This window comes from Eulemur rufifrons, chromosome 25 (assembly GCF_041146395.1).
Source record: "Eulemur rufifrons isolate Redbay chromosome 25, OSU_ERuf_1, whole genome shotgun sequence".
NCBI classification, from domain to species: domain Eukaryota; kingdom Metazoa; phylum Chordata; class Mammalia; order Primates; family Lemuridae; genus Eulemur; species Eulemur rufifrons.
In genome coordinates this window covers 2,795,961-2,818,632 of record NC_091007.1, presented here as the reverse complement: position 1 = coordinate 2,818,632, position 22,672 = coordinate 2,795,961, and the positions used below count along the sequence as shown (strand labels likewise).

Below are 22,672 nucleotides of genomic sequence, written 5' to 3'. Positions count from 1 at the left end.
AGCAAAGGTTCACCTGTATTTACAACTGCTCCCCATCACCCGCATCACCCGCATCACGGCCCGAGCTCCGCCTCCCGTCAGATCAGCTGCAGCACTAGAGTCTCATCGGAACGCAAACCCCACTGTAAACTGCACGTGCGAGACACCTAGGCTGCAGCTCCTTATGGGAATCTAATACCTGATGGTCTGAGGTGCAGCCGAGGCGGTGATGCTAGTGCTGGGGAGCGGCTGCAAATACACAGTATCATTAGCAGAGAGGTTTGACACACAGAACATAATAAATCAACTGCTTGGAGACTCATATCAAACCGTATCAGTGAGTGGCAAGTGACAATATAATATAGAAATAAAGTGTGCAACAAATGTAATGTGCTTGAATCATCCTGAAACCATCCCCCCTGCCACCCCCAGGCTGCGGAAAATTGTCTTCCACGAAACAGGTCTCTGGTGCCAAAAAGGTTGGGTATGGCTGCTCTAAAGCACCGTGTGAAGCTCCTCCTCCTCCTCCCTCCTGTTCCCGCCTGTATCAGTAACGCGGGCCCTGCAGGGGATTGATAGGTAATCTCTGAATTGTTTTAATTTAGATTTTATTATGGGGAGCGCAGATAAGCAGAACAGCCACACGCCAGACAATCTGAAAACATATTTCTTATTCAAGAGCTATTTTTCTCCTTTTAGTTTCTTTCTTTAAAATGATATAATGATACTTTAAAGCACACATACTGATTTACAGACGTATGCATGCATACAGAAAAACAGTTCACGCTAGGAAGGCCAGGAGAAAGCAGTGGAGGTAATTTAAAATTTACTCTGTCTGTGTACTTTGAAAGTAGCCTTGATGTGAGGCAAATACAAATTTCCTTGTATTACTTATAAGCCAAATAAAGAAAACAATGAAAACAATAAAAAAGTAGCCAGATAGTCTGCCTTACTCACTTGGCTTTGAATGGTTTAATGAAAAAAATTGGAACGTGGCCATTTACCGCTTACAATTGTGATTTACTCATTCTGTTCATCTCAATTTGGAACAAATGAGCCAAACAGCATTAACGACTCTCAACGTTCCTCAGCGTTTTAGCAGAGCTCACACGTCCATATACACATCCATCACTATTCCTCAGTTGGGTCATAACGTACATTAGAGAGATGTTCAAAACCAGGTGAATGCCTGACACGAGCCAGAAGTGCTCTAACAGTTAATCTAAAATTAAACTAACACAATTCCCTTAAAGATATATACAGTTAATTTTAACTGGTCTTTTAGAAAACATATAATTTTAAAGGGAATTTTAATTGTAATAAACTTCAGGAAAATGTTATACTTAAGATGCAGCACACATTTATAAAAATAAAACCAAGTAAGTATATTACATCACAGACAAGGTTCATACACATATTCCAGGAATGTTATTTTTCAAATGTTGGATCACGGACCAGTACCAGTCACTATCTCATTTTTATCTAACTAACATTACCTGCCTCTGGAGTCAAGTGTACCAAACGCTGAGATGTTAAAGAAATGCTGGGGCCTAGAGTGGTGGCTCATGCCTATAATCCCAGCACTTTGGGAGGCCAAGGCAGGCGGATCTCTTGAGACCAGGAGTTTGAGACCAGACTGGGCAACATAGTGAGACCCTGTCTCTATAAAATTTTTTTTTTTTAAAAATAGTCGGGCATGGTGGTGTGCGCCTGTAGTCCTAGCTACTTGGGAGGCTGAAGTGAGCTATGCTCATGCCACTGTACTGGGTGACAGAGCAAGACCTCATCTATAAAACTTAAAAAAAAAAATAATAATGAAAGAAATTGCAAATATTCTATCACAGAAGTCCTGCAGTGAAATGAATACCCACTTTATCAGCTACAAAGGCAGGAGTGGGAATTGAGAAGAAATGTTATGCCATGTATGTAAATCCTTCTGTAGCATCTGAATACACTATAGGCCTGTAAAATGAAGGAAATAATAGAATGCAAAGAATTTTAAATTTCTATGTTGTTCGTAATAAGAGTGCCTAAGTGTTTTCACCAGTAGTTACATATTCTTCATTTAAATGCTAGAAATGTGAGTAGTTTGATCTTCAGGGGAAATTATAATCAGATAGTGTCCAACAGGTTACCACGATGCAGCTAAATTATCTCTGCCTGTCACAGGTTAAAGAACATTTAAATTCTGGAAGTTCACATCAGCTTTTTCTTGATAACAAATCTTAAGTACCTTCCTATATTCACACAATTAGTGATCCCGGACCTTGATAACACTGCAGAGAGAAACTTTCCAACTATCATTCAAATCATATCTCAAAAGGTGGTCATAAATATTTTAAAACCTAAGTGAACTAATAAGACCTAGGCCCATTAAGGATAAGATCTTTTACAACAAATTAAATAAAACAATTTATTGAAGTCTGGACTCAAGATAAGCTAGATTTACTAGCTGACCTTTTATTCATTTAAAGAACAAAATTAGCTCTAATTGCATTAGAATGGAACCCAGTAAATTTCCCCAAGTCTTCTAATGTGGCCTCCACGTAAAAACTGCTGTGACTGTTTACAAGGAAGATGGAAATGCTCTGATTATAATCTTTCCACTTGTTTTACTGTGTAGTAAAAGTATTTCCTAAAACCTAAAGCCAGTTTTTCTGACAGTATACTATTTTTTCTCTTAAACATGTTGCATGTTTGGTGTTAATGAACAAACTACAGTGTGCCAGGGGAAAAAGTTAAATTTAGAGACCTCATCGTAAGTCTAGGCCAGTAGAAATGAGACGGTAACATAAGGTGGTCCAAAACTCCCTGTCTGGAAAAAGCAGAAGAGGACTGAAGATCTGAATGAGAACATTTTAGCCACCTGCTTCCTCTCAGGGGTGGCTCGGAACTGTGACCGAGATATATGGGTTTGGGACTATTGAATCTCTAAGTACAGGAAGGTAGCAGGAATCACATATACAACCCATAACCTCTGTCACAGTTGTTCAGTTGCTGGGAAATTTCTTTCTTTTTTTAAATTTCAGATTATCATGGGGTTACAAATGTTTGGGTTACATAGATTGCCTTTGTACTGCTTGAGTCAAAGTTGTCAGGGTGTCCATCACCCAGATGGTGTACACTGTACCCATTAGGTATGATTTCACCCATCACCTTTTCCCCCTCCCACCTGCACGATTTCCGCTGACTTTCACTTCCATTTGTGCACATGAGTGCTGATCAGTTAGTTCCAATTTAATAGTGAGTGCATGTGGTGTTTGGTTTTCCATTCTTCAGATATTTCACTTAGGAGGATGGCCTCCAGTTCCATCCAGATTGTTGCAAAAGGTATTAATTCGTTTTTTATGGCTGAGTAGTACTCCATGGTATACATATAACCACATTTTATTAATCCACTCATGACTTGATGAGCACTTGGGTTGATTCCACATCTTTGTGATTGTGAATTGTGCTGCAATAGCGTACAGATGTCTTTTTGATAAAATTACTTTTTTCCCTTTGGGTAAATACCCAGTAGTGGGATTGCTGGATCAAATGGTAGGTGTCCTTCAGTTCTTTGAGGAATCTCCATACTATTTTACGCTAGAGGGTGCACTAGTTTGCAAACTGTATTTTTAGGGCTATGATTTTGGTTTCACCTTCAATACAGACGACAGGGAACTCCGGCTACCATTACTGGCAGACCTGTTAAAGGAATGTGAGGTCCTTGGAAAGCCACCTTGAATTTTAACACTATGGGGAGAAGGTGCTGGACTCACCATGGACCCCTTTAGAATACAGTTTCTAGGAATGTCAAATCGAGGGAAAAACAGTTACCTCTGTCTTGCTTCAAGGAACAATAACAGAGAACAAAGGAAACGATCCAACCTCAAAGTACTTCTCTGGATCAAGGGCAGAAGACGTAACTGCTTTACTTAAGGCTTAGAAACTAAATATTGTCTTAAAGGTCTTCCAGTGAGAGGGTATAATTTGAACCCTGTAAAGCCTTTTCTTTTTGCTCCTAATTTCCAAAGACTGCTCTCGGACTGTTCATCAGCAGTAAACATCCCCCACCTCCGGACTATGCAGACTCCTCTGCTTTAGCCCGAGTCAGCTCACTAATTTCACTTCAAAAGAGGATCACTACACCCCCACACATGCACAAACGGAGCGACCAAAGGCACATTTATATGAATCTATCGCCTCTTTTCCATGATCACCGCCGTGGAGTAAGCCACGTATCCTCATGCTACAACCATCAAAGAGTCCTGAAATGTGAATGCTATGTAATTTTCATGTGCCACAAAATATTCTTCTTTTCATTTTTTTTTCAGTCATTTAAAAATGTGAAAAGCATTCTCAGCTTGCGGGTCATAGAAAACAGGCAGTGGGCTGGATCAGGCCTACGGGTCATAGTTTGCTGACCCCTGGATTAGACCAAAACATAAAAAGTACTTTACTGAATATTTTATTTTATACAGACTTCTATGACTATGTGACTTGGGCCTCTTTCTTTCTCTCTCTCATATTAATTTAAAATATAATATATTTCACTTAATTTATCTCTTTTTTCATTGTAAGGATTTTCTTGCATCTGCCCTTGGTCACATAATCCTTCATATAAATGGCTGTTATTTGCCTAAATATCTGAACGTTTACATGATATATAATATTATACTTTCAAGGCCAATTTGTCTAGAATGTCTGGGTATTATAATTTCCCTGACACTGGACATTTTGTTCTAGAGTAACAGGATATGTTTCTCACATCTTCCAAAATTTAATGTGTATGAGTGATTTACTGAGAAGAGAAAACAGAAAAAATAGTCAATAACACGACTGAAAGATGCTTATGGGCAGAAGAGATGAATATAACTTCCAATGCCTTTTTTTTTTTAAATTTCAGAATATTACGGGGGTACAAATGTTTAGGTTACATATATTGCCTTTGCCTCACCTGAGTCAGAGGTTGAAGCACATCTATCCCCCAGACGGTGCGCATCGCACCCATTAGGTGTGAATATACCCATCCCCTCCTCCCCGCCCACCTGTCCGACACCTGATGAATGTTACTACCATCTGTGCACATTAGTGTTCATCAACAGCTACCAATGCCTTTGCACAAACCTATTTCTCAAACGGGAATGGACAAGCCAAACTGCTGTGTGGGAGTAAAGCTAAGTCATGGTGAGCTGTGAAAACAGTAATAAATGTGAACTGGGAGGAGTAAAGTATCACTGAATGATGAACATCTTCCCTTTAGAGAAATGAGCCCACACAGAGAATTTCCAAGGAGATGGAAGAAGAGTTACTTTGGTTGGGTCTCCTCTGAGCTCTGCTGGGTGAGGGATGAGGACATTATTCAAACTTTTGTAGGTAAGACAGAGGGCACCAGGTACTCCAGACAGCTGGCTTAAAAAAGCTGAATCCGCGGCATTTTTGTTGCATTTTTCTAAGCTCGTCAGCAGTATGAACATCTACTGTCTAGGTGTCTACCGCACAACCACAAAGAGTAGTGTGGAAATTTTCCAGACAGTTTAGGTGAGAAAAATACAAACCATTTTCAAGGATGTTCTCCTTGAAATCTTCAGAGCAGTGTTCGCTCCCCTGGAAAACCACCTTTGCTTCTCTGCTACCCCGCACTGGCTGGACCCGTTCTCTGCACTACTTTGGGAGTTGACGGAAACAGCAGCATAAAATACACACAAACTCTGAGATGAAATGGACCGCTCAGAACACAAAGTAAATGTTCTGTTCTCTGTAACAGCTATGAAATAAATTCGCGGGTCCTACTCTCACTTTTACGGCTAAAGACTGAACGGAAACCGAATGCCTCGTAAGCCCATTTTCTGCACAATATTTGACTGGTTTCGATGTAAACTCCATTTTTAGGCTTACTGGGAAAAAACAAGGGTGTAAACTAATACTTCTAGCTGGTGAATTTTATTTAAATCACACATAATATGCTTTTAGAACAAGGAGAATGATTTTCAACATGATTTACAAAAAAAAAAAATCAGTGTTTCATTACCTTATTAGGATCATGTAAGAGCACTGTAGGCCTTAATCCTTCCCCAAAAAATGAATAAAAGAGAAACATCCACCTAATTTACTTTAAAGAAATGCGGGTTGATATGATTCCATGAACATTAAGACAAATAAACAGCAAACATGGGGTTTATATTTCTAGTTCTCTCTTAAAAAAAAAAAAAAGGACAACTAAGACATTAGTTGTTACTACGACATACGGCTTCACCAAGCCTTTGGCAGTAGCTTTGTTTTATAGGTACAGAGTAAAACCATTTGCCATCTGAGCGAAAAGAGAATCTTTGTTCTTTGCCATGGAGACTGGGAATAGGCACTCGAGGAGGTTTAACACCACATCCACCTGAGTGTAAAATGGCAGTTAGTCCGCTTAACACATAGCTTATTTTTCAGATAACCAGGACCTTAAACACTATGCAGAAACAATGTTATGTGCTAGTCTCTAAAAAAGAGAAAAAGAAGAGGGGAAAAAAAAAAAAAGAATCCACTGGGTTCAATAAAGCAAAAGGCATTTACTTTGTGGAAGAAACCAATAAAAACTTGAAAACGAAGCATTCTCAAAAGAAAGCTTTACCCTACGTGTCCGTACCTGGAGAAGGTCTGGAGGGTTCTAAGTGCGTTAGGAAGGACAGAGAAGCGTAAGTCGCGTTTGTGTTACAGATCAGAACGTGGGTACTTACATCTTGTCCTGGCCGGCACCGACTCGGAGGGTTAACCTGGGGATAACTGGACTCGGGGCTGGGACGACTGGTTCCACTTTTACCTGCAGAAGTGAGCACGGCAGAGTTCAGCATGTTTCCTTCAACAGAAGCACCTCCTACCTCTTCGCCTACTCCCTCACCGCCCCCACAAACTGCGTCAGGTTTAAGCCTCAAACATGGTTAAAAGGCTGGACACAAAGATAATCTGGGCTAGTCTATGTTTTTGCTTCTCAACAACTGAAGACGACCTGGCATCACTAGAAATTCTATGAACTTTAATCACATTATGTAAATATGGTAATAGCTTCTGTTTTATTAGTTTGGGTTAATTTCTTGACTTGAATTATATTATTAGAATGTTTTTTTTAAAAACAAAGATTGATATTTAGATCATTTGGTGGGGCATTTAAGTAATTGCTAGATTAACATAAATAGAAAAAACTGCAATGCTATCTCCCCTATAAAAGCATTTATTTATGGTACTTGACAAACATTAAACTCCTCTTACGTTTGCATTATCAAATGAGAAAACTGAAACACAGCACTAAACTATTCCATTTTTGGCTAGAAGTAAAATAATCTGAAATGCTGTAAAAGAAAAAAAAAAGTATATTCTCTTTTTAGAAAGGATTCTCAGGGAACGCAATGACTGCTCAGTAAGTTGAAGACCTCACAAATATTTGAGATATTAGTCAGAAAGGGAATATACAAAATGAAGTATGATGTTAAAGTGTGTCTTCACAATTTCTGGTTTGGAGATCTTACGTTACAATAAGTACTCTGAATGAAAAACTAAACAAAAGCTCTGCAATTCCAAATTATTATCTATATCAGAGTTTTTCAATGGGGGTTTGAGTGGCGTTTTTGGTGGGATGGTTCTTTCATGTATGGGACTGTGCCAAATACTGCCAGATGTTTAACATCCCTGGTCTCGGGGTACCATGTGCCAGTAGGTCACTGCTAGTCACTGACAACTAGTTACAAACCACTGATTTATGTGTTCAAAGCTTAAGAATTAAATCATAACAGAACAGTGTAGTGGTTCTAAAGGGGAATGAATATATGAAATAATGCTCAATATATTACATTATAAAGTCAATATATTACACATGGATCAAATGCATTTTCTCATATGTATTTACCTGTCTCTTCCTACAGTTTGTTTTTGTTTTAAATCCACCATCACTCAAGATCTACTGCTCTGATCGTTTTCTTCAACAGTGTCTGGCACGCAGGAGGTGCCCAAGAGAGATTTGTGGAATTAAGAACCTATCCTGCAAGTGCCCTCGGCTCTCCGGCCTCCCAGTTATCCCACAATATGTCAAGGACCCATCTAAAACCATCCTCCAGAGCCCTGACACCAAGGAAAATGTCTAAGAACTTTAACCAGCTCACTCCGATAAGGGCAGAGACCTTGCTGTTTTGTTTACTGCTATTTCCCAGTGCCCACCATTGGGTGTGACAAATAACAAGTGCTTAAGATACACTTGGAGCAGGAATATGAAGCTATGATTTCAATCCTTACCTCTTTCAATACCCTCCCTAGGAGCTCTTCTCCCCTTTTTTGCCCACCCAACACCGCAGGAAACAATGCTGAGGCCGGAGGGCGCCTCCAACTCCCTGCAGACTTACAAGCGTCTTTCCATCCACAACTACACTAGAGTCCAGCTCCTCTGGTCTTCCAAAGAACCCTCCTCCGTCACCAGCTTATTTATTTGCAATACTGTCAATCTCTAATATTGTCAATCATCTCATGTTTAAATGTGCCCAACTCTTATCTTTAAAAAAATTTTACCTTCCCTTCAGCCTCTAGCTGATAACCTCTCACATTTTTCAGTCTTCATGCCATTGTCTGTTTTCTCACTTTTTATTCATTCCTCAAGCCACGCCAACTCCCTAGTGTCCCGGCTTGGTTTCCCATGATAGATCTCACCATGTTGCTCCCTCCTCCTTTACAAAGTCCTCTACTTGCACTTGACCTCTTGTTGCTCTACACTTTCTTTAGTGATCTCATCCCTATCCATGATTTCAACTGTAAGTTTAAAACTGGGATTGAACGCAGTCTTTTTGATTCAGAGAATGAAAATTATATAAAATTCCTCCATCCCTCAATTCTAAAAAAATTTAGGGTTACATATTCGTAAGTGATGAGCTATTAGGAATAATATTTCTTATTTCTTCAACTGATAATACTATTATTTAAGCATTCAAATAACCTTTTCTTAAGCTCTACTTAAAAATAAAGTGTTTGCCCTGCCTTAAAAAGAAGTTCTGCTTTACTATTATTTTGCTTTGCATTGTGTGTTTGGCCCGTTTCTTTTTCTTTTTTTTTTTTTTTTGAGACAGAGTCTCACTCTGTCATCTCGGATAGAGTGCCATGGCATCAGCCTAGCTCACAGCAAGCTCATACTCCTAGGCTCAAGCAATCCTCCTGCCTCAGCCTCTTGAGTAGCTGGGACTACAGGCATGCGCCACCATGCCTGGCTAATTTTTCTACATATATTTTTAGCTGTCCAGTTAATTTCTTTCTATTTTTTTAGTAGAGGCAGGGTCTGGCTCTTGCTCAGGCTGGTCTCGAACTCCTGACCTCGAACGATCCTCCTGTCTTGGCCTCCCAGAGCGCTAGGATTACAGGCGTGAACCACTGCGCCCGGCCTTGTTTGGCCCGTTTCTATTGCCACAATACATGACAATTATAACTCACACTTGCACAACTCTTAATGTGTCCTATATACATGATCCAACATTATCCTCACAGCTCTGTAAGGTGGGTACGGATGGTATCATTATTGCCATGTAATGAGGGTTCAGAAAGAGTAGGTGCCTTGTCCAGAGGTACAAAGTTGGTAAATAAATGCCCAAATCCAGGTCTCCTGACACCGACTTCCTTCTGTCCTACTACACTGTTCCTTCACTCTCTGACACGTATCTCGTGTCCTTTTTTTGGTAATGCACGTGCCCCATGGAGCTGTTCACTTTTTATGCCAACGTCTCTTATGATAAATGAAACATACTTATGAGATGGCTAGTGTTAGTTGTAAACTATCTTTCCCTCTCTGCAAGGCCGACTAGTTTATATGGAAACAGAGCCTAACTTTGGCATCACCTCCATCCAGTGGAAGTACCTAGGTTCTCAAGGCTGTCTGTCTTCAATGGCTTGGCAGGGCAAGGGGATGGAGACGGGGTCTATTATGACCTACTGAAGAAGAAAAAAAAAAAAAAAGTCGCTGAGGCGGGAGGATCGCTCGAGGTCAGGAGTTCAAGACCAGCCTGAGCAAGAGCGAGACCCCATCCCTACTAAAAATACAAATAAATTATCTGGACAACTAAAATATATATAGAAAAAAAAAATTAGACGGGCATGGTGGTGCATGCCTGTAGTCCCAGCTACTCGGGAGGCTGAGGCAGGAGGATTGCTTGAGCCCAGGAGTTTGAGGTTACTGTGAGCTAGGCTGACGCCACGGCACTCACTCTAGCCTGGGCAACAAAGCAAGACTCTGTCTCAAAAAAAAACAAACAAACAAACAAACAAAAAAAAAACAACAAAGAAAAAAAAAGCAAATGATACAATATGTAAAAAATAAGCAAACAAAAATGGAGAGACATTTTGTAAGTAAGATTAAAAACGGTATCAATGTGCCCTGAAGGCAACAGATATTCAGTCAAGCGGTTGAATGAATGAATGATTCGGTACCTGCTACCTCAGCTTAAGGCCTTACCTGTCCTTACAGGGGCCATGTCATCAAATAGAGGTGCCGCTGACAGTGGATGCGGCAGCTGCTAGTTATGCCACCTAACGGGTGTGAACTGGCATTGTCCCAAGCAGCCCAGGACCTGGGGCAACCCTACCTAAAAACCATATAAATACCTTAATTTCATTCCTAAGGTTGTTAAATCAGATCTAACTTGAGAAACTTCGATGAAGTGCAGAAAAAGATCAACAAGAATGCCAATAATATATCAAAAGCATAATTTCTAAGTAAACATTTCTTCCTAGATTTTCGTTTCCATTAACTTTATCTGAACGGCTACCAAAATAAAAAACATGGAGACATTTCCTACAATCACAAAACGATTTCTCATGTGTACTTTCCAGAAAACAACAAATTAAATGACAATGACTTCAATTACTTGGACACTACAGCTAATGCCATCTCTAAATGGCACGAAGCCAAAATCTGGGGCCAACGTTAGCTTTTAAGGGTTAAAATAAAAGAACAGCACTTTGGAGTAATGCTGAGAATTGGGGCACGCAGAAGAGCATTTACAGTGGATTACTAAGCTTCCCAATTCACCAAAGAGGTAAAGTCCAGCAATGTAAGACTCCTTTGTAGCTAACTAAAAATACATTGTCAGTGGATTTGTCCAGTTTTATGTATAAGCAATACTTCTTTCACCTGAACTAATACTAGTAGTCATATAAGCCCCTTATTGCCATGTGCTGCATTTTTTTTGTTAATCTTCAAGGATTTAGCTTCTTTGCCACATACCTCAGGGCACCAACTGATAAAGCTCTAACTCTCCATTTTTCCAGGACACCAGCAGTGCGGCCTTGCAAAAAATGAAAATCGCTCAAGAGATTTAAAGGGGAAATTTATTTTTAAAATCCTGACTTGAAGCAAAGAGGTGGATTTTTTAAAAAGCTTATCTATAAAGAATCAGTTCAAATTTAAATTCTATCTTGGAACTCTTTCATGCATTCCAGCTTTAAAGTTTATCTTTTGACAGGGACTTTCTGCAAAGGTAATGGGCAGCTTTGTCAATATAATCTGAGTTATTTTTATTTTTTTTTAAATGTTAAATGCCTTTCATTAAAAAATAAATATGTGTACGAGCTAAGGTAGCGGCAAGTTCAGCAAGCACTAGTTCAGATTCCCATCTATGCTGATATGGCAGAAAAAAACCCATAAATAGTACTGATGAAAGCCGAATTTAATAACTGAACATTTGGGATGCTGAACTATGGCTGGAAACCATCTTGTTGTATTTCTTAGCAATTAAGGTCTTTACATTATTTCCATTTAGAAACATCCTCCGACTAAACTCTGATAAACTATTTAAAATATTAAGAAGACACAGAAGTTGTGTGGCTGTGGTTAAGTGTAACAAGTGCTATCCCACCCGGAACTACTGAACCAGAACTTGGCTTTCAGTAAGCGCCGAGTCCATTCATGCGAAGGCTGGGAGGCCGCCCTGGGCAAACCTCTACAAGCTCCAACACACGTTACTGGTTTCCTCTTGGAACAGACAGTTGTGAGAAACAGGAAGGGACTACTTTCCCCCTTTTATTGGGTTATTTACTAACAACTCTTCATTTCACTAGCTAATGATGACAGCTGACGAGGAAAGACTCGAAATGAGATTATATCACTTTAAACAGAAGGGAAAAGACATGAGAACCTTTTGTTAAAGGCACAAACCACTAAGGCTATTTATTATTCTTTAAAGAACAAATAAAAAATCATTTGGTGACAGATCCTACAAGACTTCGGGATAAAGACACATTAAAATTTTTAATTGTTCTGATTATTAAAGTCATTAAAGAAGTGAGGACATCCCCTTCCTCTTCTTTAAAACATGGCAGTTGAAGAGGAGCTCTTTAAGGTCTCTTCAACAACCAGAATTGTACGAAACCCTATTGTCACCCTACTCTCCAGTGTTAAACCATTCTCATGCCTCTCATCCACACCCCTCCACCTGGGTGCACCAACGCAGACTGTGCTGGCGACTGCCAAGGCCATTCCGGGCGGTACAGAACACAGGCTTTGGGCAGGCAGACCTGGGCAGCTCCCCTCACTGCCTGCAGCAAGCTACGAAACCTCTCCATGCACAGTTTTCTCAACCGTAAAATAGGAGCAATGATACCAAACCTTCAGCACTGCTGGGAGAATTAAATGATCGAGTTCTGGTGAGACTTGGCACTTGCTCACACTCAGAGGGGGTAGCTGCTGATACCGTTTGCCAACCAGCTCAGTTCATTCAGTAGCCAATGTTAAGCACTCTGGGAGGCCGAGGTGGGCGGATTGTTTGAGCTCAGGAGTTCGAGACCAGCCTGAGCAAGAGCGAGACCCCATCTCTACTAAAAATAGAAAGAAATTATATGGACAGCTAAAAATATATATAGAAAAAAATTAGCCGGGCATGGTGGCGCATGTCTGTAGTCCCAGCTACTCGGGAGGCTGAGACAGGAGGATCGCTTGAGCTCAGGAGTTTGAGGTTGCTGTGAGCTAGGCTGACGCCATGGCACTCACTCTAGCCTGGGCAACAGAGTGAGACTCTGTCTCAAAAAAAAAAAAAAAAAAAAAATAGCCAATGTTAGCTCAAGTAACACGATTTATCAATCAATAGGATAAAAATGTTGAGAACGCTTCATAGAATTTATGGGTTTTCCATTATAAACAACTCTCAATTATGCAGGGGTTGATTATCAACATTATTATTTCTAAGAAAATTCTGAATTGTCATAGTCATCTACCCATCTCAATTAAATGACACATTTAATTTAATCATTTAATGTTTTCTATGAGAAGGCAGAAGAGAAGACGTTTTAAGCCAAAATATTCTTAGAGGAGATCTGAAACTACTGTTTCTAAGCAGAGGTAATCTATACTTTAAAATGATGCTGTCTCTTGCTGGTGTTGAATGGGAGGAAGGAGACAGAGGAAGGAAGCAGAGAGTCCGAGAGGTCAAGGGAGGGTGATGAAAAAGGAGGGTGAGGCAGAACTAGAAGGTCCAGCCAGGTCAGCGGGACAGCCAAAGCCCACGCTCTCTGTGGGCCCGCACAGAGCCTATTTATGCACAGGTGCTGATGTCATCGTTTATTGGGTGAAACTCTACTGTTCCTCTCCAGATTATATTTGAGTACGAGTATACTAAAATATAAAAACATATTCCCAAGTTGGACAGATGGACTTTGGTTTACCTTCTATTTAAGATTATAGGTACAACTGTCCGATTCCACCAACAAAAACACTTCACAATGATCTTCTCTCCAAAAAACATTTAAAATATCAAGGGGGAATTTGAATTAAAATAATCCTGCACACTCATCTAAACCCCAAAGATCAACAGTCTGAAATAAATGAAGTCATGCAATAGATACGCTGTCATGCACAGAAACAAATATTTTAACAAAAATTTTAAACTGCCCTAAAATGTACTAACTCTTAGGTTTATCGCGGCTAAAACTACTATGGCTATATTTGCAACTGGTCAACATAATCGCTCTTAACGTGACTTTTAGAAAAAAATTGTGTGGCTCTATTCTATGTAAGTGACAGGCCACAGTCCCAACGCTGAGGTGGATGACTGCCCACAAAAGGGAACTAACGTTCATGAATAAATCGCCGTTCTTTGGGTTATCACCACTAGTAGACAAATGATCTGGCCTCCTGATGGTGCGTCACTCACCCAGATGCCGTGCACACATTATTCCACTCACCCCATTTTTTTCAAAAATTGTATTTATTTATTTTTTTAGAGACAGGGCCTCACTCTATCGCCCAGTGGCGTGATCATAGCCTATACAGCCTTGAACTCCTGAGCTTAAGCAATCTTCCTGCCTCAGCCTCCCAAGTAGCTAGGACTACAGATTTGTGCCACCACACCCAGCTAATTATTTTATTTTATTTTTTATAGAGATGGGATGTCACTGTGCCGCCCGAGCTGGTCTCTAACTCCCGTGTTCAAGCGATCCCCTGCCTTGGCCTCCCAAAGTATCTGGATTAGAGGCCTGAGCCACCGCGCCCAGCCCTATCCCATCTTTAACTCAGTATAGGAAAGTGCAGGGGTAAGGACCATAAATTATAGCATCTGACAGCCGGGGCTGAAATTCTGGCTCCCGCTCAATCACTTACTAGGTGTGTGATCTTGGGCACATCTATTTATCTCTCTACGTCTCAGATTCTCATCTTAAAGTGACAATAATTACAGTATGTACCTTAGAGGGCTGTGGTAAGGAATTAAACGTATACAGAGTGCTTAGCATGGTGTTTAGCAATGGTGATTACTCAATGTTAACTATCACTGCTTTGCCATTTTCAGCGTTATTATCATTATTGCTACTTTAAAGGTGAAATGCTTAAGGATTAAAGAAGCTAAAACACTTGTCCTAGACCTTATTCCAGATCTGCTGGATTCCAAAGCCAAAGTCCCTTCCACCTGCAATGCAAATTCCTGTTTAATTAACGATATCTGTATTGGTTGTTGGTATTGATAAATGTGGATACGGCTGGTAAAAACTTTATAAGCAGGCAAAACAAATGTGGGATTTCTTTTTTTTTTTTTTTTTGAGACAGTCTCACTCTGTTGCCTGGGCTCGAGTGAGTGCCGAGGCATCAGCCTAGCTCACAGCAATCTCAAACTCCTGGGCTCAAGCGATCCTCTTGCATCAGCCTCCAGAATAGCTGGGACTACAGGCATGCGCCACCATGCCCAGCTAATTTTTCTATATATATTTTTAGTTGTCCATATAATTTCTTTCTATTTTTAGTAGGGACGGGGTCTCGCTCTTGTTCAGGCTGGTCTCGAACTCCTACCTCGGGCGATCCTCCTGCCTCGGCCTCCCAGAGTGCTAGGATTACAGGCGTGAGCCACCGTGCCCAGCCGGGATTTCTTTTGAGAAAAACACCCGCTCCTGCTTGCTGGTCTGGGTCAATGGCTGCCAGAGTTGCTCAGGATGACACGAAGGGAGGATGAAATTGTGGCCTTCATTTTTTGGACAGCAGATATTTTCTTGTGGCAGCTTACATGTGCCTCATTTTTGTTTCTCCTTGTTGCCTTATTTCTCTGGATACCCAAGAAAATTCTTGCACCATTTGTAACCCCATTTCAGGTATATATTTGCTTACTCATACGGTTTGATACTGGGGAGATTAAGTGGGGTTAAAAAAAGACAACTCTTATTGTTTTTGTTGACATCCCAATTTCTATTCTTTGGCAATACCATTACCATGGGCCTGCTTTTTTCCTGTTCGTATAAAGGGCTAAAATTTAAAACCATGCCAAGGAAGGAGAAATAATTTTTAAAAACTGTTAATAGCAGCTGACTCACCATATTGACGTAGGTTAGCTAGTAGTGAACTCTATGTTTTCTTACATTTTACAGGTTGATCCAAAATGAACCACCGCCACCACCGTCTCCATGTGTGAGCATTTACATACGAGTCGGTTACAGTCCCAAGCACGTCTTGCTGGCATGGTATCTCACGAAATCCTCGTAGAAGCAACTTGCCCAACTTCATGCAAGTCAGAATTTGAACTCAGGTCTAATTCTATAGGCAATATTATTTATTATTTTTGAAGGTCTTATAAGATAACTGACTTTTATAATTTTTTATCTTCTGCCACTTCTCTGATCCGTAACCCATCAGAACTGATACAAGGACTTGTCGTCTTCTGCTGGGTGAAATCTGTGCTACTAGTGACAGGGCCTTTGCCTCCCACCAAGCTAGTCTGAGGAACTTTCCTTTCCAAAGCCAGGCCGATGCTGAGGAAAGGCACGGACTGCTGTCACGAACCTAACCTGGTGGGCTTCGCTCAAGTTCACGACGGCTGCTGAAACAATTCTGCTGACTTTCCGAAGCGAAGATGATGATGAAAGCAACAGTACCCTGTTGGATTCACTGAGGACTCAGCGGCCAGGTTACTAGGCACATGACGGACAGATGCCTAATCACTGTCAGGCAGTGTCTCTAACAATACACATCTCAACATGTAAAGTCTCTGCATTGTAAGTGACCTGGTTCTTGCTGGTTGTGTGATCTTGATCTTGGACAAGTCACTCTCTCAGGCTCATTTTCTCATCCATAAATGTTGATAATAATACCCGCTAGACCTACGTGACAGTTGTGTTGGGGGAGAAAATAAGGTGTGTGGATGTGCTTTAAAACCTGACAAGTGCCGTATAAAAATAACATAATAATATAATGATAAAATGATTTTTAAGTGGAAATAAGAGCTGGATTTCTGTGTCTTGTTAACTTGTCAATGTTCAATTATTGATAACCAGAATTTTCATTCTACTTCCTCCTATTTTAGAAGACCCCAGGAGGACAAAGAAAGAATAAAGTTGGGTGGAAAAACGTGAGAGTTGACATCATTGCTGTCAGCTAAATCAATTTTCCAGGCAAGTTTGAAGTAAAAAATATTGCACAATTATTGCTAATCCTATCTGCTGTAGGCCAAATACATCATATTTTATTATGTGGGCAAAAGTACTGAGTATTATTGTGTAGCCAAGCTCAAACAAAGAGCATAGCTTCTAGAGAGCAGGGAAAGGATCTCTAAGGTTGCTCTAGGGACGGAACCCACCAACAGATACATGTTAGAAAGTTCAAATCAACCAGTCAACGTCCATGACCCAGAGAACCATGGACTGGAAAGCAAAGCCACAAAAGCAGAGGTCACACCCCCTGCCCAGGACCAAGGTCCTGCTTCTTACAGAACTGCAGGGTCCCCAGCGGCTCTCGGGCTGTACTCCACGAAGGCTGACCGACCTACGTGGGAAAACATTCCCGCTACGTGGAATCACGTTCTGCCCACCACCCAGGCTGCCAGATGAGCCTAGGTACTCACAAACGTGTCCTAATCTTACGAAAGCAGAAAATGGAAGGAATAAGAGATGCTAATGAAAGCTCTGTAGACAGTCATAATCCTAAATGCAGGCCAAAATGGCTCACCAACAAGAAAACCGAGCCCTTCCACGGGCCTTGCCATCCTCTTAAAGAGAGTGCTGTGGTTTTGCACTCACAAAAACAGATGCTTTCTGTTTCGGGCATCTAATGTTTGGGTACGAAATATTATGTAGCAGACTTGATAATTAGCAAAAAATATTATTCACGGTTTAAGATCACAGATTTTTAAAAACTACCAGGGATTAGTATGGTTAATAGAGAGTTTATAGTCTGTGATTAGATTCCTCTTAAGCTATGAATTTTTAACATCTTCCAGTGTACAGCGGGCTTGATTACAAGTTTATGGTTTTCAGAGTTAAAATTAAATTTTGTAACCTCATTACAAACATATTTTCAGTTAAGTGATGGGCGGTTTACATCCCCAATACAGATATAGTTGCTGGCTCTGTTTACCTGCATTTTTCACTAGGACTTTGCTCAGAAAGTGCCGAAAATGAGAAACTGCTTACTTTTTCATGCTTGTGTTTCTCCTTTTCTTTTTCTCTCTTCTCTCTTTCTCTTTTCTCTTTCTCCCGCTCCTTCTCTTTCTTTTCCTTTTCCTTCTCTTTTTCTTTCTTTTTCTTCTTCTCCTTTTTGTCTTTCTTCCTTTCTTTCTCCTTAGGTTTCTCTTTCTCCTCAAATAGTTTTTCTGGAAGCATGGGCGCCAGAGCGGGCAGCATGGCCGGGACCCTGGCGGCGGCCGGGCTGAACAGGGGCAGGGCCATTTCTTTTGGGGACAACACCAGAGGGGCTGGTGGCACTTTCATCTTATCCTCTCTCCCTTTATCTTTAACTTTTTCTTTTTCTCTTTTCTCTTTATCTTTCTTGCCCCTTTCTCTATCTTTTTTCTTATCTTTATGCTTCTCCTTCTCCCTCCTCACAATTCCGTCTTTCAATCTCACTTTTGGATCGACATCTTCAAATTCTTTAATTTTAAACTTGTAGGGATCTGAATCCTCATCTTTAAGAAACTCCTTCCAAGGGTACTTTGCTTCCTTGCCGGCTTCCCTGTCTCTCTCTTTCTCTTTCACTTTGTCCTTCTCTTTGCTTTTTTCCTTGTTTCTGTCTTTCTCCCTCTCCCTGTCTCTCTGCTTTTCTTTCTTTTTCATTTTAGTCTTCAGTTCCTTTTTCAATTTCTTCTTTACCTCCACGGATGAAGGCAGCTTGGTCTTCTCTTCGTACACCTTGTGCAGAGGCTCGGGGGTGGGCGGGGACACGGAAGGAGAGCAGATGTAGGGGAAGGTGGGGGGCATGCTGGAAGGCGCTCCCAGCTTGGCTTTCCGGACAACCTCATCGATCGAGGCGTCCATCGTCCACGAGTTGTCAGAACTGGAGGTCCCGCCCGAAAGGGGCAGGGGAGTGGACCCCGACTTCGTGAAATTGTTCGCGGAAGTGGAAGCTTTTGGAGTGGTACACTCCGAACCCGAAATTCTCTTAGGGCTGGTAAAGATGTCTCCTTCGGACTCCGACCCAGAAGAGAACTCGAAAGGATCTGGCTCTCGCTCAGCACAGGCTCGTGCGATCACAGCATCGATGGAGTCGTCGATGGTTTTATCGGCCACAGCGGCCCTTTTCGGCGGATTCTCGTTGCTCAGTTTCCCGGCATCGGCGGGTGTTTGCGGGGGTTTCACCGGGACAGCCTCTTTACTGATTTTTTCGCTCATTGCAGCGGAAGGAGTCCTATTTGGTGTTTCCGGCCTGACAGGTACTGGAGGGACGTGAGTCATAACCTTGGGGCTCTTGGGGCTCTTGGGGCTCTTAGAACGTCCTGGTGACTTCTTCTCTTTGGATACAGTTTTTGGTGACCGAATAGGACTTCCGACCATGGCTGGTGACGGGGTAGTTTTAGGTGATTTAGTCTTCTGTCCTGGAGAACTAGTTTTAGTCTTTGTCTTAGGGGCAAATGACTTGGTTTCTAACGGCTTTGCACTTGGCATTTGTGATTTTGCAACGGGAGCCAACATGGGCGGCTCCGGGGAGGCGGGGGCGAGGTCCGCGCTGTCCTGCACGTGCACCGGAGACAGCATCGGGGGAATCTTTTGCGTGTTGATGGAGCTGAGTGGCTCTCGAGCTTCCAGTAACACCACGTCTAGCGTGTCCCCTTTCGTGCTCATCAGCCGCGGCCGCTTCATGACGGGCATTTCTTCCGCTTCAGGACTGTCCAGTGGTCTCTTGCCCAGGAAATTCTCATCGTTAATAACTTCCTCCTCCTCCAGTTCGTCGTCTTCTTCCAGGGGCACTTGCATGGCTTCTGCTGAGGTGCCCCCGTCAGTGGGCACCTGCTCCTCTTCTTCCTCTGGTAAAGGAAGAGAAAAGAAGTGTTACTGCCTGTAACAAAACCTAACGAAGTAAAACAATATTTCAAACATGATTTCTAGGAGAGAAGGGAAATTATTTACAGGATTTAGAGAGCAAAGCAGTAAGTTTTCGTGGGTCTTCGAAACTGGTGCACCATCATCCCCTTAGGAGTGGCCACCGGCGACAGCAGGTGTGCAGACTGATTATTGTCCTTTCCAGGGGTCTGGCCCTAACCTCGGGGTCTGGAGTTTGCTATGCATTTCCTGTTTGTCTTCTCCTGTTTCCTTACTTGGTTCTTTCCCTACGTGGGTAGACAGTGTCTTTCTCTTTCCACCTCCCTCTCGTGTACATACACATACACACCCCCTCTGAAAATTAAGAGATGGGTTATCATATGACTACTGCCCTCACAAATGACAGAAAGGCAAACTTTTTTAGGGTGTTTGTTACAAATTTTAATTCTCTGGACACATTTCATATACTGCTATGTCTTCTCCTTTGCTTGTTTGCTGTGAGCAACTCGCAGAGGTGGCACGGTACAATGGAACACATTTGGCTTAGGCATTCAAAACACAGTGGTGTTTCAGCTAGAGTTCTGGCACTACAGAGCAACAGGCTGTAGGGAATCTCTTAACCTCTTCGAGCCTGTTTCCTGACCTTTCAAAAGGAGTTAATGTTATTTGCCTGCCTCCTTGGCTGAGTTGTTGTAAGATCAGATTATTTCTTTCCACACATATTCACATATAATGCACAGTGATAAAGGCTGAAAGAGCTACTGGAATAAATCAGAAATAAATCATAACCTAAAAGAGCTCACAGTTTAGTAGGGGAATAATGGATGTGTCTAGCGCACAGAGAGTGGTTAGTGCCACAGACAGACAAAGTGCTGCAGCAGGCCAGAGGAGAGAGCGATCACCGCAAGGTCAAGCACGCAGGGCAGGCTGGACTGATTACGTGCTGTTTGGGAATCTTGGAGACTGGGAGTGGTCAAGTCCAAGAGGAAGGGTCAGATGACACAGAGATGGAGGTGGAATACAGGAAGTGCTTAAGAACCAGAAAATAACTTAATTTGTCTGGAAAGTAGGGTGCAGGATGGGGAGCAGTGGAAAGTAAGTTTAGTAAAATTGCATCCAGATCCTAGAATTCCAGAAAAAGGAACATGATCTTTATTCTACAGGTAGTTTGGGTCTAGTGAAGACTTTTGGACAACAGAAGAAGATGACTGGGGTATATGCCGGGAAAGCTACCCTGGCAGGGATGTACATGAAGGATGGGATGGGAGGTGTTAGACTCCAAGGGAGAGGGGGCAAGTGAGGGGTTTCTGGAAAGACGAAGGCAAGAGACAACATGGACTGGACTAGAATAGTGGTACCAAACAAGCAAGAGAGCTAAGTGGTGCTCTGGAGTTGGGTGGGTAGAAGCTGATAAGTGATCGGGTGTAGGAGTTGAGGAAGGACTCGAACAGTTTCAAGGCTCTGAGCCCTGGTGAATGATTAGTGTAGTGATCGACAGAAACAGGAAATAAGGAAACAGAGGGCGATGACTATTAGCTCGATGCTGAGACACAGATTTGGATGAACATTTAGTCAGTGACACCAACTGGGCAGCAGTATTTTGAAACTGGAGGAAAGGACTCTTTTGTACCTATGTGATAAACAAATACTGGAGGAAAAAAAAACCAGTTCAAGGAAAACTGATTATTATTTGTGAGATTTTAAACAAGTTCTTCAACTCCTTAGTGCCCTACTAACCCTAACCCTTGATCTAGAAGATGGGGACGTTAGCATCATTTACCTTGAAAGCATTGTGAAAATTGCTAATTAGAGGTAAGTATTCAAACTTCTGAATAATAATACTGGTCAATAACAGAGATACACATTGTAAAGTTAACCTTACAACCCTTTTGAGAAGATTATAAAAAGCAAAAAAACAACTCTCCTCCCCATAATCTCTGTAAAACCACACAGCAACAGCACAAGTGCAGAGGTAGCATCTACAGGTCAAATGGATGTCACCTCAGCCGCTGGCCCTAATAACTCCATCCTCCAATGGAAGCAGCTGAGAGCTGTTGGGTAGACTTTTCAAGGATAATGGATATTGAAGTAAGGGGAGATAGTTCTGGATAAATATTAATGAACATGTTGCTAAAGGAGTAGTTAGGAATTATGCACAAAACCAGAGTTGTTTTTTCCACTTGTGCTAAAATTTGGCTAAAGTTAACAGTGATATGACATTTGATTTATTTTTCCCTTGTGTGAGACTTTATTCAAAATTATGTGTTATGATTAATAGCATTGTCACTCATCAAAGAATAGCATAAATTATGATATAGCCTCTATACTTCTAGGAGAAAAAAACAGACACTAACAAAAACAAAGGCATGAAGAATCACACTTAAACCAGTGTGGAAATACCTACTTTAAAAAAAATGTTAACTGACTGGTAAAGGGTCACGTCCACTATTAAAACAACTCTATTTTTCTTTCATATTTTTTTCAAATAGAGTCACTAAAATGTGAATGTTACTATTCAACCAAAGTAAAAAACTGCCATGGTAAAAAGGAACTTTTTCACTCCGCCAAATGTTTTGCACGTATAAGACGCTTTCTCACCAGTCAAAAAAGGAAACGACATCAAATAGTATGAAGGAGAGTGCAAATGCATCACCGCAGTTAGAAATACAATTTAAAGCAGACATTTAATCGGTCGCAGGGCATCTTATCATAATGGACAGAAAAACAGGGAGACAAAGATGCTCTCTGAGGTAACTTCTCATTTAAACAATCAATGGTTCCAAGTCAACATTTCATTATAAAATTATTTTTTAACTTATTAATTTGAAATAATTTGAAACTTATAGAAAAGTTGTAAGAATACTACAAAGAAGTCATGAATACCCTTCACCTAGATTAACATTCGCCTTCCATAATTATATAATAATTTTATAATTATACATAATTACATAATTATGTTATAATTTGGGGGGAACTATTT

At 41.2% G+C, this 22,672-nt stretch overlaps 1 protein-coding gene across 1 annotated transcript in view; it reads right to left on the bottom strand.

Moving 5' to 3' along the window:
• TAF3 (TATA-box binding protein associated factor 3) overlaps positions 1–22,672 on the bottom strand; it is a 128,641-nt gene that overhangs the window by 17,662 nt on the left and 88,307 nt on the right. Inside the window, exons 3-4 of the mRNA XM_069458649.1 lie at positions 17,851–19,676; positions 6,687–6,769 (exon numbers count right to left, since the gene is read on the bottom strand). Of these exons, the coding sequence (XP_069314750.1) occupies positions 6,687–6,769; positions 17,851–19,676 (1,909 nt within the window). The remainder of the gene's footprint in view (positions 1–6,686; positions 6,770–17,850; positions 19,677–22,672) is intronic.